The sequence below is a fragment of the Primulina huaijiensis genome, chromosome 15 (assembly GCF_012295235.1).
Source record: "Primulina huaijiensis isolate GDHJ02 chromosome 15, ASM1229523v2, whole genome shotgun sequence".
NCBI classification, from domain to species: domain Eukaryota; kingdom Viridiplantae; phylum Streptophyta; class Magnoliopsida; order Lamiales; family Gesneriaceae; genus Primulina; species Primulina huaijiensis.
The window spans coordinates 15,697,856-15,713,396 of NC_133320.1; the positions used below are offsets into that span (position 1 = coordinate 15,697,856).

The 15,541-nt window shown below is 39.6% G+C and overlaps 1 protein-coding gene across 1 annotated transcript; it reads right to left on the minus strand.

The window, feature by feature from the left end:
• Nucleotides 1-13,450: 13,450 nt before the first annotated feature.
• LOC140960533 (putative ripening-related protein 1) lies at nucleotides 13,451-14,208 on the minus strand. Its single transcript, XM_073418835.1, has one exon. The coding sequence runs from the start codon at nucleotides 14,129-14,131 to the stop codon at nucleotides 13,565-13,567; it is 567 nt and encodes a 188-aa protein (XP_073274936.1). The 5' UTR covers nucleotides 14,132-14,208; the 3' UTR covers nucleotides 13,451-13,564.
• Nucleotides 14,209-15,541: the final 1,333 nt, after the last annotated feature.

Sequence of the window (15,541 nt, forward strand, 5' to 3'; positions counted from 1 at the left end):
TTAGCTTATATTTGGTTCTGAAAAATTACGGTGTAATACATCAAATTAGAGATCCAAAACTTAACAAAATGTCATGCTTAGAAATTAAGATTAATTTCTTAATTCTAAGTTGGAATTCGTTAATAAGCTACATTGCCACTTATGGAACATTAGCAGTGGTTTTGTTTTGCTTGTTTGTTTTTTTAAAGTAAATATCAATGAATAAATGATAAGATATTTGAGAATGGTAGATTTTATGTTACATAGGTAAAATTCCACTCAGAGTAACCATGGCCTTTGTGAGGACCAGAAATTTCAAAAAACAAAACATCTCAAAGTGTACAAGATTTGGCATATTAGAGCTCGGGAAGTCGCAAAACCGCAAGACCGAAGTCGAGTGTCTCGAGGATGCAAACCCTTATCTCATGAACTTGAAACTTTATACCAAAAAAGCTTCATTCTTATGCCCTAAATAAACCAAAATTACAGCCAAGGGAAAGCAAAAATATTAGACTAATTTATTATGCAAGAAATGTTCTTTGAGTAAACTAAGGTGACTCTTGGTTGTTGATGAAATTTTGACTACTTGGGCATCAAGTTTTTGCCCAAGACCACATTTTGGAGTGCCACAATTCAACATATAAATAAATGCAAGCCCATGTTCGACCAAGTTTGCCCAAGTATCGGTTAAGTTCGAATTGTACATTTGAACTAAGGGTGAGTAGGTTTATGTATTGTTTTAAAGTTTGATATATGATTTAAAATTCGATCGATTATTATACATTTTCCTTTCGTATGCATTAATTTATGTTTTGTTGTGCATCTTTTGATCCATTCCATCCATTTCGTCCCGATTTGATCCGTTCGGTCTGCCACCTTTGTTCCAAGTGATAACTCTATTTGTTAAGATTCAAATATTGGCACATCGAGAAAGCCTGTGAGGGAAAAGGCTCAGAGGGGGCATGTCTATGAGAAAAGGTCCAAGAGAGAACCCAGATGCGAGAAAAGACCCCAGACGAAGCTCATTTACAAAAGAAGACCCCAACTGAAACGTCTGCTTATTCGTTTTCTTAAAAAGTACTAGAAATTTTTTTTCTCCTTAATCTCCATAATTAAAAATATACATATATATAAATACTTTAAAATATCTTGTCACCATTTTAAAAATAAACATCCAACTAACATTTAAAAATCCAAAGGAAAATATTTTAACGCATAAAACCTTCAAACGTTTTTCCAACCTAAAAATATTATTTGAAAAATATAGCACATACTAAACCTATCAAAATCTCTCAAAACATAATTAAAAAGTCGTAAAATCTTTTAACATAAATGCGGAAAATAAAGCGCTGGTCCTCGAGTCATGTGCACCTTCAGTCCAGTCGGGTCAACCATCAAGACCTCCTACAACATTATTATCATATTCACATGCATCAACACACCTAGTGAGTCTAAAGACTCAACACAACATATCCTTGGTAACAAGTAATACATATGAAACCACGTGCAACAGTGAAAAATACTTGTACTTAAAATAACATTTTCATGACAATGCATAAACTTTAAATAAAACATTTTCATTACATTTTCATGATGCATAAACATATCCATATTTATATCCATATTCATATACATATTCATATTCATGTTCGTGTTTGTTGAATTCAGATCGTGATTGTGACTCTTATTCTTAATCGTATTGGGGCGATGGATCAATCTATAAAACCTTAGTACTGGGCGATGGGGACACCAGCGACACTCTCACCGATCAACTGGGCCTTGGCCAATGTATTAACATATTCGTATTCGTATTTGTATCCGTATCCAAGGAAACACGATCGTCGGGCTCCCATTGGACCATAACCCTCACGATATCTCCAACATGTAGTAGTCATAATCCCTTCACATCCTTCAACACGTTATCATCACTTAATAAAACTCATGCATATACATATCCTTTTATTTTTTTGAAACCAAGCATGCAACATATCTTTTAAATGTCCAATTTAAAACTTAATAATTTATGAACATTTAAAAATCATATTTCAACATATAAAAATTCATAAACATCCATAATTATTGAAAATAATCATATTAGCATATAAAACAGCATTTAGGACACTGTAATGACGTTTACTAATTTTTAGGTGTAAGATGACCGTTTTACCCCTGGGCGTTAAATTTCATGTTTTTGACTTTTTCTTAATTTTCTTGACTCTAACATGTCCCAAATAATTATTTAAGCTTTAATTAAACTTCCCATAATTGTATTTAGCTTAAAAACTAGGTTTTTTAATTAATTCGTAATTAATTGTTTTGAAGGCGTTTTAATCCCGAAAAATTCCAAACTTTAATATAAAATTCCTAAATTTAAAATTTAGTTTTTTTATATTATTTTAGCCCTTATGAACCACGACTCGACCCCTGTGAGCCGTTTTTCACTTATTTAAGTTTAGAAAACCCTAACTTGACCCTAATTGGTTAGCACCGAGCCATCTTCCGATTTTCTCGAGCCGACCTCGAACCATGTTGAACCAAACCTTGACCAACCCCCTTAGACATTCTACTGGACCTTAGGAACCCACGGATCAAGCCCCTAAATCAAAAACGAAGCTAGCCAATCCCCTACAACAGCTGGCCGAGAACTCAAACCAGCAAGGACTCTATGATGCGCCTTCCAGGCTTACACAACGGACCCAAGCCCTGCACCAGCCCCTCAAGCACTTACCTAGGAACCTAAGGGGTCGACCTAGCCCAGCCCACAGCCCCCTGGCCAAGCCCTAGACCCTCCACGCGGCTACTGCACCAAGCGCGCCTTGCATGGATTTCTCGGGTAGGACTCCTCCCTTGGCCCTTGACTCGAGTCCTAGCATGCTTAGGACTCTTCCTTGACCCTGCCCAACCCCTGCCTAGGCCCTGACCCAAGCAAAGCCCAAGCCTAGCCCTTAAGAACCATAACAGAACCACCAAGGACTCCATGACAGGAAATAACGCACCAGCTTGTGTTCATGTTCGTGTATGGTGATTTGTTTGAATTCTAAGGCTCCAAACTCATGTAAAACAATGTCTAAATATGTCCTAATCATGGTAGCCCCTTTGTGCACATTAAAAACACAATTTGGATCAAAAATCATATTTGAAATTTCATGTCATATGATAAAACCGAACTTGAACAAAAGTGTCACTTGTTCTCCAATATTTTCATGCATAAAATATACTATGGTGTGATGATGTTTTGAAGGAAAGAAGTATGCGTGCCTTTGCGTTTTTAACGCACGATTAATCATTGACGATGACAAAGAACGGGACAAGACCTTGGCTTTGAATTCTCCTTGGCTTTCTCGATTTTCTTCTTCAAATATTGTAGATGGTGTGTACCATGTGATGGGGTGCTTTTTCAGACTTGGAGGCGTGTAGTTATGGTATAGGGTTTGTGTTTTAATGTATTATATATACTAATTAAATCCTTGATTAGACTTAGGCCTATTAAACATGCAAAATTAGGCCCATTAGTCTTTATTAAGATTTAATTATAATATTAAAATAGTTTTGGTAAAAATAAGTTTGTGAATTTAATAGCCGGGTTGCCAAAAAGTTCGTATTTTGTTGAAAAACCAACACCGATAAAATTTACGTCCCAGCGTATAAAATCGCCTCCAAACCCCTTATTTTCAAAAATATGAAAAGCCAACATCCATATTTTAAATAATTAAAAACAATTATTTAATGAAAACATTTTAAGTTTTTTCAGCTCTCGGTCTCCGTTTTTCGATCGCAACTTGAATTCCCATTAAAAATACGGTTTTATGAATAATGACAATTAAATCATATTTAGCATATAGTCATGCATGACACATAATTAATTAAGCAATTAAATCAACTAACTACTTATTTTATTTTATATTTCCTAGATTTGCATGCAGTTAGATTACGTCGTCTTAATTTTGGACCTTACAATTCCTCCCCCCCTTAAATAAAATTTCGTCCTCGAAATTAGAACTTACCAAATAATTCTGGATATCAATTCTTCAAGTCCCTCTCGGTTTCCCAATTAGCTTCTTCTTCTTAGTGATTTAGCCACTTGACCTTGACCATTGGAATGACTTTGTTTTGGAATCTCTTTTCTTGCCTTGCCAAGTTTGGACAGGTCTTTCTTCATATATCATATTTGGAGTCAATTGTAGAGGTTTATAGTTTAGCACATGTGACGAGTTTGACATATACTTCCGCAGCATCGAAATATGGAACTCATTGTGAACTCCTGATAGCATTGGTGGCAACGCCACTCTATAAGCTAGTGTCCCAATCCTCTCTAAAATCTCGAATGGACCAATAAATCTTGGACTAAGCTTGTATTTCTTGCCAAAACGCATAACACCATTCATAGGTGCTATTTTCACAAATACATGGTCTCCCACTGCAAACTCTAAGTCTCGTCGTCTTTTATCCGCATAACTCTTTTGTCGGCTTTTGCCGTCTTCATTCGGTCACGAATTTTGACTACAATCTCGGTAGTCTCTTCAATCATATCTGGCCCAACCTCTCTTCTTTCACCAACCTCGTCCCAATGAATAGGAGATCTACATTTTCTTCTATAAAGTGCCTCGAAAGGAGCCATCCCAATAGATAATTGGAAGCTATTGTTGTAGGTAAACTCCACTAGAGGTAATTTCGGTTCCCAACTGCCTTGGAAGACAATAACACAAGCCCGCAGTAGATCTTCTAGAATCTGTATAACTCTCTCAGACTGACCATCGGTTTGAGGATGAAATGTTGTACTGAATAATAACTTGGTCCCCATCGCTGCATGTAAGCTCTTCCAAAAAGATGACGTGAATCTCGGATCTCTGTCAGACACAATAGATACAGGAATCCCATGTAGACGTACTATCTCTCGAATATATAAGTCAGCATACTGAATCATGATAAAAGTCGTCTTAATAGGTAGAAAATGTGCTGATTTTGTAAGACGATCAACTATCACCCATATAGCATTGAATCCCTTAATAGTATTTGGCAATCCCACAATAAAGTCCATAGTGATGTTTTTCCATTTCCACTCGGGGATGGGAAATGGCTTAAGTTTTCCCGCTGGTCTTTGATGCTCTGTTTTAACTTGTTGACATGTCAAACACTCGGATACAAATCTCATAATGTCTCTGTTCATACCTGGCCACCAATATAACAACTGCAAATCTTTGTACGTTTTCGTGCTCCCCGGGTGAATGGAATAAGGTGTGTCATGAGCTTCCTTCATAATAAGGTCTCTCAAAGAATCGCCATTAGAAACCCATAACCAATCTCGATAACGAACTATACCATTCACCTCTGAATATAATTTCCGCCCCTTGGCTTCATCTCTGGCTCTCCACTTTTGCAATTGCTCATCGGTAGACTGTCCATCACAAATTCTGTCTCTCAAAGTCGACTGTACTGATAATGTGGCAAGATTAGGGGCCTTGCCCCTAGCATAGACTGTAAGCTCAAACCGCTGTATCTCGGACTCCAACGATCTTTGAAGTGATAATTGAGTGATAACTGCTGCTTTTCTACTCAGTGCGTCTGCCACAACATTAGCTTTCCCCGGGTGATAGCTAATCTCACAGTCGTAGTCCTTTACTAACTCAAGCCATCTGTGTTGTCTCATATTCAGTTCCTTTTGGGTGAAAAAGTATTACAGACTTTTATGATCGGTGAATATTTTGCACTTCTCCCCATAGAGGTAGTGTCTCCAAATCTTCAATGCAAAAACTACTGCTGCAAGCTCAAGATTAGGAGTAGGGTAGTTTTTCTCGTGAATTTTCAACTGTCTCGACGCATAAGCTATAACTCGGTCATTCTGCATCTGAACTGCGCCCAAACCAAGTTTAGAAGCGTCGGTATATAGAACAAATTCCCATTGCCCTGATGGCATAGATAAAACTGGCGCTGAAATCAAGGCGTGTTTCAACTTGTCAAAACTGTCTTGACACTCGGATCCCCAAATAAACTTTGCATTCTTCTTAGTCAAAGATGTCAATGGTACTGCAATGGATGAGAATCCCTTGATTAATTTGCGATAATAGCCAGCTAGATCCAAGAAACTGTGAATCTCGGTAACACTGTTCGGTACTGGCCATTCTTTCGCTGCCTCGACTTTTCTTGGATCAACTTCAACGTCATCACTAGAAATGATGTGGCCTAAGAAAGCCACCCTATCAAGCCAAAACTCGCACTTGTTGAATTTTTCATAAAGTTTTCTGTCTTGTAATGCTTGCAGTACTGTCCTCAGATGACGACTATGCTCCTCTTTATTCCTCGAATAGATCAATATATCATCAATGAAGACTATAATAAACTGATCTAGATACGGCTGAAATACGCGATTCATGAGATCCATGAAGATCGCTGGTGCATTAGTCAGACCGAATGGCATGACCATAAACTCATAGTGCCCATATCTAGTACGAAATCCCGTCTTGTGAACATCCAACTATTTCACTTTCAACTGATGGTACCCAGATCGAAGATCTATCTTAGAAAACATCGATGCTCCTTGCAACTGATCAAATAAATCTTCAATTCTTGGCAGTGGATACTTATGATTTATAGTGACCCTGTTAAGCTCTCGATAATCAATGCATAGACGCATACTACAATCTTTCTTTTTCACAAATAATACCGGTGCGCCCCATGGAGAATAACTAGGGCAAATAAAACCCTTGTCCAGCAACTCTTGGATTTGATCTTTTAATTCTTTCATTTCAGCGGGTGCTAGACGATAAGGTGCTTTAGATATAGGGACAGTGCCGGGCATTAGATCGATTGAGAATTCTACTTCACGATCGGGTGGGACTCCGGAAACATCTTTGGGAAAGACGCTAGGAAAATCTCTAACAATATCTACATCTTCCAACTTCTGACTGATAGGTGCATGTGCAGTGGTAACACATGCTAGAAAAGCTTGACGCCCGTGTTTAATAAGCTTCCTCGCACATAGACAAGAGATGATGTGCGACATTTGCTTGTTTCTTGCCATCTCAAAAACAAAAGATTTGCCACTAGGTGGTCGAATAGACACAGATCGCTAACTAAAATCAATCGAAGCTCTATTCACTGATAACCAATCCATCCCAAGTATGATATCAAATTCGGGCATATGAAGCACAATAAGATCTGCCCTAACCACATCTTTGCACAAATGAAGCTCCAGATCTTTGACAATTCTAGATGTGAGCATTTGATCACCGGAAGGAATAGAAACTTTGAAACCCAAACCCATATCTTGAGGGGTAATATTTAGTCTTTTGATGAAGGTTTCAGATATGAATGAATGTGTAGCTCCGGAATCTAGCAAAGCATAGGTAGCTACTCCTTGAATGATAATCCTCCCTGCGGTGAAAACGTCTTTTAAATCTTTTCGTGTTGAAGCTTAAGGATTTACTATCATTAATTTCCCAAAGGCTAGGTGAAGATTTCATATTGAACTTAAGCATTTCTTGAAAAATTTCATTTTAGTCCTTAAATTTTTTTCGAAACTCGCATTCTCCTTTTTTTTTCTTTTTTGATTATTTTCAATTTAACCCTTGTTTTATTTCGAAAATTTTGATTTTAGCCCCTAATGTTTCGAGAATTACATTTTGATCCTTTAAGAATTCAGAAATTGCACTTAGATCCCTTATCTTGCGAATTATTGCACTTAGGTCCCCTAAATTTTGAAATTGCCCATTTGACCCCTTATAAATTCGGAACCCTCAAAAGATCCCTTAATTATGATTCCCTTTTATTTTTGGCCCCAAGCTTTTTATTTGGAATTATTTCATCCTTTACATAAATTAAGGCACCAAATTAAATATCGTTCTAGGGTTTTCTATATTCGTAACTTAAATCCAATTAGGGTAGAACATGCAACATAAATTCCACTAGGTTAGATCTTGTTCCCAATTCAATTCTGATAACCAATTTAACATTTCATGCATATAAAAGAAATATAAAAATGTTAACTGACTAGGTTACCCGTGATGAGCGTAGTGTCTGCCTCCTCTTCGGCTTCCTCGGCATTCATAACGTATGCTCGTCCCATAGTAGGTGCATTCTTCTTTGGGCAGTCCGCTGTTTTGTGTCCTTCTTCCTTGCATATGAAACACCTAGAAGTACCCTACACACATGGTCCATAGTGTAGTCGATTGCACTTCTTGCATGGTTGTCCTTCCGTCTTTGGTGCTGCATGTGGTGGCTTTGACGGTGCTTGCTTCTTGACTTGACCTTGGGGCTTTTGAGGCCCTTGAGGTCTAGGAGGACCCTTATATGGCTTCTTATTTGGTTGATTGTTGTTCTGATGTTGCTGCCTCTTGCGCTGTAACTCAAACTCGATGTCCTTCAAGGATTGCTCAGACTGGAATGCATAAATGGCTGCAGTGGCATAATCCGAAGGACGCATCATCATAACATTATTCCGTATGGTAGGTCGTAGACCATCCATGAAATGTCTAAGCTTTTCTTCGGCATCCCTGGCAATAAAGGATACAAAGTGACAACCCCTATCGAATTTCTTCACAAATTCAGCAACAGTAGCGTCTCCCTGACGGAGAGTCATAAATTCCCTCTTTAATCGGCTTCTAACATCAGCAGTAAAATATTTCTCGTAGAATATAGTTTTGAATTGAGCTCAAGTAAGTGTGTCAAGGTTAACACCCTGTTTGGCTCCTTCCCACCATAAAGAAGCGTTATCAATAAAAAGATAAGTAGTATACCTCACATGGTCAGCATCTCCCATATCCAGATAGCGAAAGTGTACCTCGAGTGAACGAATCCAACCCTCCGCAGAAAAAGGATCGGTAGTGCCAGAAAATTCCTTCGGCGCTAGCCTCCGGAAATGATCATATATTTCATGTTGTGGCCTCGGTGCCTGCTGCATCTACTGTTGCTGTAACTGTTGTTGTTGTAACAGTTGCTCAAAGAGACGAGTCATCCCCTCTAAAGCACGAGTAGCCGCATCCCCCGGAGGAGGTGGTGGTGGTGCATTCCCTTGATGATTCACGTTGTTCTCGGCTTGATTCTCATTAACATGGGCACGTCTAGTAGGCATTTTATCTGAATGTTTTCCAAATTTTAACATAACCAACATGCATTTAAATCTAAGTTTTCTAATCATGTGACATATCCTACTTCATTTTTAGCAATTTACGCATGCAAAGCATAAATACTCAAAAAGCTAGTAAAAATGTAACGTAAACATATTATTCATGTCAATATGCTCATAACATCGTATCAAATCATATAAAGCATGTAAAACTTACAAATTGAGGCTTGACGATTAATCTTTCCGACGCTGATGGTGGCACAACTCTTCACAGGACCTTTGCTCTGATACCAACTGAAACGTCTGCTTATTCGTTTTCTTAAAAAGTACTAGAAAATTTTTTTTCTCCTTAATCTCCATAATTAAAAATATACATATATATAAATATTTTAAAATATCTTGTCATATGTTAAAACCGAACTTGAACAAAAGTGTCACTTGTTTTCCAATATTTTCATGCATAAAAATATACTATGGTGTGATGATGTTTTGAAGGAAAGAAGTATGCGTACCTTTGCGTTTTTAACGCACGATTAATCGTTGACGATGACAAAGAACGGGACAAGACCTTGGCTTTGAATTCTCCTTGGCTTTCTCGATTTTCTTCTTCAAATATTGTAGATGGTGTGTGCCGTGTGATGGGGTACTTTTTCAGACTTGGAGGCGTGTAGTTATGGTATAGGGTTTGTGTTTTAATGTATTATATATACTAATTAAATCCTTGATTAGACTTAGGCCTATTAAGTATGTATTAACCTAAACCTAATAGTTCCACCAGCCGACACCATCGTTTTCAGAACCCCTCCCCTCGGCTTCACCCCCAGCAGCTGAAAGGGTGGATTTCTTCATCATTCTTGCAAAGAAAAGTTTCCCTGGTGTCCCCTCCGTCTTGTTTCGTTCATCAACTACCTAAGGCACGCTTTGTATCACCTTGCTGCATCATTCACGTATATATATCTGATGTGTGTGTATGATGCCTGAATTTATGCGATCTGTCCATGAACATGAAGGATTTCTTTGGTTTTCATTCCATGTCATGCATTTTTTTAAAGGTTACTCACGTTCCTCTCTGATTTTGTGCAAGGGGGCTGCGGCCTAGGGTTGTTAAGAGATTGTTAAGATGTCGAGGTGTTGTTCTGAAAGCAACACTGGTCGTTGTTGCTGTGAGCGGTAGAGGCGAGGGGATGGAATCGTGGTGGGGTTCGGGTTTGCTGGTATTGAGGGTAAGGGGGAGAACCATCGATGCTATGGTGAGCCAAGCGGTGGATCTACTTCTGGTGGGCCTGATCCACGTCCGTGGAGGACCCTAGCACTGCTGGTTCGATCCTTGGAGCAGCACATGTGAATTGGATGCAAGGGAACACGGGTTAGGTGATGGACTTCTAGCGGGTAAGCTGGTGGTGTAGGGGCGTGCATGGGAGCGGAAGTTTGAGTCGGTTAGGTACCTTAGGTTCTGAACTAAGTCCCTAGTGTGTGGGCTCGTGATTGTTGCGTCGGTTTGATGGTATAGGCGTGAGTTTTGGGTAAGGGAAGTGCACGAGGTGGGCAAATGGGATAGGACCGAGAGTTAGTAAATTTCTGGAAATGATTAGCCGTGTGTTAGGGGGCAAATGTCATGGTTTTAGGAACATTTTAATATGTTTAAGATATAGTAGAAAGTAGGGAAGAAATTAGTAGAGTTTCGAGTTGGTTCGGGTTAAAACTGGGACCTCGGTCCAAGTTTTAAAACGAATCGGTTAAGTTCTGATTTGGGCTCGAGTTTACGCCTAGGAATACTTATAAAAATATTTTGGGACATTATAAGGAGTTTGGTAAGCTTCGGGTCAATTTTAGAGGTCCAGGGTTGAAACGATAATTTTGCACCCGGGATGAAAATTTGATCCTGGCAGCGCCCTGAGCACAAATTTATGTTATTTAAATGTTTATACATCATGTTTACGATTTTTACGCAGTTATGATAATTATGGTGCATGCTTGGTTCAAAGGAAAAATTACGTATATACATGCTTTTATTTAAGTAATGAATATGTGACACGTTTTGAAGGAAGTGATTTAGTTGTGACTAACACGATGACACGATGACATGTAAGGCTAAGACTCAGTGGGCGGGTAATGCTGTCGCTGATGATCCTCGCCGCCGGGTACCGCGGTTACACGTAGATGGATCCATCGACTGACATGATGACATGATGATACGAAAGTCACAGCTAATGAACGGAATTCAAATTAAGATTTTAACACGTATATGCTGATACGATGATACATGCTATTACCATGTTTTGACAGGTCACGATTACGCATACGATATGATGACATGATGAGACATGTTTTGACACGTTACGATTTTACACGACACGTTCATGTTCATGTTTTTAAGCTCATGAAATGTATGTTTATTATGCTATTTTTCACTGTTATGTGCTACGTATATGTGTACTTGCTATTACTGGTACAAGTGTGTTGAGTCTTTAGACTCACTAGGCGTGTGTGATGCAGGTGAGCATTTTGATCAGGGAACCAGAAGTGCCGAAGACTGAGTAGGCATGCGGCATGTGCGGTGATACGACCCGAGGACCATTATTTTACCGCATATTGATTCATGTGTTTTGAGAGGAGTTACGCATTTTTATATGTTGATGATTTTACGATTTTTACACGTTTACGTTTACGTTGATTTTGGATGACGTTATTTATTTTTAAACTGCACTACTTTTATTGGCAAATAAATACGATTATTTTAAATGTCATTTTGTAATTGCGAGTTTTAAAAAAATAAATTTTATTTCCGCACTTCTAAAAATAGGAGACGTTTCAGTTCATGTAAGGCCCGGGGCCGAAGAGGGCGGGGGGTGATCGCCGGTGCCATGAGGTTGCACGGACAATGAGCGGCTCCTGGCAGGCTTCTAGGTGGAGGGAACATGAATGAACCGATCCCACACGGGAATGAGAGGGATTCCGAGACTGTTCAATGTAATGGACTGTACAGTTGAAGAGGGCTTAAAAGATTTGATATGTACTACTCATACCATGAAGGCGCATCTTTTTTTCGGTAGCTCATCACATAAGAACTTCAAAGTTAAACGTGCTTGACTTGGGGCAATTCTGGGATGGGTGACCTCCTGGGAAGTTTCTTAGGGTGCGTGTGAGTGAGGACATAAGCACGCTGGAAAGACTCGTCTTGGAACAGTGAGGACAGTCGTCGAATCTCGGGCGTTACAGTTGGTATCAGAGCCGACCTCTCCTAGTACGGTGTGGGTTCGGGGACGAACCAAGTGGAAGCTAGTGGGCATGTAAGGCCCGGGGCCGAAGAGGGCGGGGGGTGATCGCCGGTGTCATGAGGTTGCACGGACAATGAGCGGCTCCTGGCAGGCTTCTAGGCGGAGGGAACATGAATGAACCGATCTTACATCGGAAGGAGAGGGATTCCGAGACTGTTCAATGTAATGGACTGTACCGTTGAAGAGGGCTTAAAAGATTTGATATGTACTACTCATACCATGAAGGTGCATCTTCTTTTCGGTAGCTCATCACATAAGAACTTCAAAGTTAAACGTGCTTGACTTGGGGCAATTCTGGGATGGGTGACCTCCTGGGAAGTTTCTTAGGGTGCGTGTGAGTGAGGACACAAGCAACAGTGAGGACAGTCGTCGAATCTGGGGCGTTACAGTTACCACGAAGGTGCATCTTCTTTTCGGTAGCTCATCACGTAAGAACTCTAAAGTTAAGCGTGCTTGACTTGGGGCAATTCTGGGATGGGTGACCTCCTGAGAAGTTTCCCAGGGTGCGTGTGAGTGAGGACATAAGCACGTTGAAAAGACTCGTCTTGGTACAGTGAGGACAGTCGTCGAATCTGGGGCGTTACAGTTATAAAAATACCCAGAAAAATCTCATTTTTTGGAAAATACGCTTAAAAACACCTCATAATAATTTATAAAAATTAATCATATAATTAAAATAATTTTTCTGACAATTCTTCGGTCTTCGTTCCTCAATCGACCGTGAAATGCACTTAGAAACCCTAATACATGACCTTTTAAAATTCCAGGAATTAAATCCTATCATGCATGAATTATGCATAAATTGCATATAAATAATTAAACATATAATTAAAAATAAAAATACTAGATTGCATGCACTTAGGTTACGCGAATTAAATTCCTGGACCTTACAATTTCATTTCAGAAATCTCCAAAACCTATCAATTCATTGGAAAATTATTGTCATTTAATTCATCAAATTTTCTTATAATTTAGGGAGGGATGGATACTAGTTAACTATTAACGTCTACTAGCCACAAGCTTAAAATCAAAGAAAAAATATACGTAACTTATACAGAATTTATAGCATTTCGTAAGCTCTGGTAAATATTTGCATTATCTGTACATTCATATATAATTGACTTGTATCTCCAATACTCCAACACCGCTTTCTGACAACGTCAACAAATGAAGAAAAACACATATCAAAACATACAAATTAACACGAGAAGTTGAAGCTGAGAATTAAGACCAACAAGCACGTAGTCTAGGCATCAGACCATGTGATATCCAGCTCGCCCCAATTATCTTCAGGAATTCCCAAGGCTTTCCAAACAGCTTTCGATGCATCGACGATGTTATTCGGACACGGAGGCTGATAATCGTGATCCTCGTCACACCCCATGGTAGAATCGCACTCATCAACCACCATCGCTGTCACGGTTCTGCCATTAGCGCTTATCTTTACGTTGTTGAGGCATCTGCTTCCTCCACTGTACCATCCGGTCGACAAAGCCACCACTGGCGTGTCATCAGAGTGGTAATTGTTGTCGCATTCCGACGGTCCCCCACCATCTCCACCTTTCTGGAAAGTATTGAGAGTCAGAATGGCTTTCGTGCTTCCGGACACGGGAGGCGAACACTGGTAAGTCGTGTAGAACTTTCCTTTTTTACAGCAATCGGAGTCATTCTCCGGGTTACATTGTCCTGGAGGTGGAGTTCTCCCTTCGATTCTGCCGCTTGGCTTGCATCCTTGAAATCTAGCCTCCGTGCAATAACAAGTGAGAAGGATCATCAGAAGAAGAGATAGTACTCCTGTGCTTGAGCTGTTCATCTTGATTGATATTGATTTGTCTAAAAAGTATACTGAGTACTGGATGTGAGTTCGATGATGGGATCTTCGGATTTATACTTTCTCCGCGTTGAATATGACGATAATGAGATCAAATCTCGTGCAAATTATTATTCAGAATTATTTTCCGATGGTTTAACGTTTCAAGCACTCCACACTGTGCCGTAGCAGCTAAGCTTTTTCGTCGTCATTATTCCATCCATAGAACGATATCTTGGCACACATAATATATATTGATTAATTGACCATGTATGGTATTTTAAAGAATAGAATAGAAATTATCATATGAGAATTTTAAATAATAAAAATAAATAATTGATGTGACTTTGTTGAAATGGATGAGCCGGGTAAGGAGCTCCAACAGGTCAAATCAATAATTTATAGTTTTTAGGGAATTTGAGTGAAGGTAATGGCTTCAATAGCACCTGCAAACAATGAAAGAAACTCGTGAATGGGCGCCGGAGGGGTATCCGGCGTGGCCACTCCGATGCTTAAGTCAGCAGGTTGAAGATGAACACAAGCAATATTTGGGAGAAAATATGTGTAATGCTTGAGAGTTCAAAGATTTCAGAATCGGTAAATGACATTTATACCTGCTATTTATAGTAGAAGATGAGGTAGGTACCTTGATTCCAGTGCTACCTACTAAGTATGGTAGGTCGGCTGCCCATACCCTATCTTCTGATGACTTTTAGGACACTCCAAACCCAAGTTGTTCTGACAGATTAGACGTCCTGTATCAATCATACTTGAGTATGGTTCAATTCTCGAGGTGGCTCGGGCAATTGATTACCCGGGTACTTATATGAGAGCTCGGGCGATTATTGCGCGGGAGACCGGGCTGTTCGAAGAATTCTTGGGAAACATGTAGTGCTCGGGCTCTTGATAGTGTCCGGGTCGTCAATCGACCCGGATCCTTATGGCAACGACCCGGATCCTTATGGGGGTATCACCACCCATCCCTAAAATAGTCGGGCTAGAGCTTGACTCGCTGTCCCGATCAGTCCAAGATAATGAACAGTGCACCAAATTGAAGTCTTCAAATATCCCATAGATGAGATGAAATGCTGAGACCTTCTGTCCCCTGGATTCATAATAACTTATTGTTTAACATTCTTGGGCCCTGTCGATACTACCACGATGACACGTGTCATAGCATAAATTCCCGCTTAAAAGACGTTTCGCATTTCGAGAAGTGGATAAGTCTGACGCCTTGATAACCGTACACGTCTTTTCAACTCTTGGCCCATCTTAGTCGTTCGTGCATTTACAGATCAACGGCTGTGATTAGTCCCTTCCTCCTATACATAGCCACTCACCCATTTTTCAATCGCACTAACAAACTGTCATCCAGGAAACACAATGGCTGGTGCAAGTAGTTCGAAAACTCCG

Excerpts from the sequence above, each read along its gene's own strand:
- LOC140960533 (XM_073418835.1), bottom strand. The coding sequence starts at position 14,131 with ATGAACAGCTCAAGCACAGGAGTACTATCTCTTCTTCTGATGATCCTT.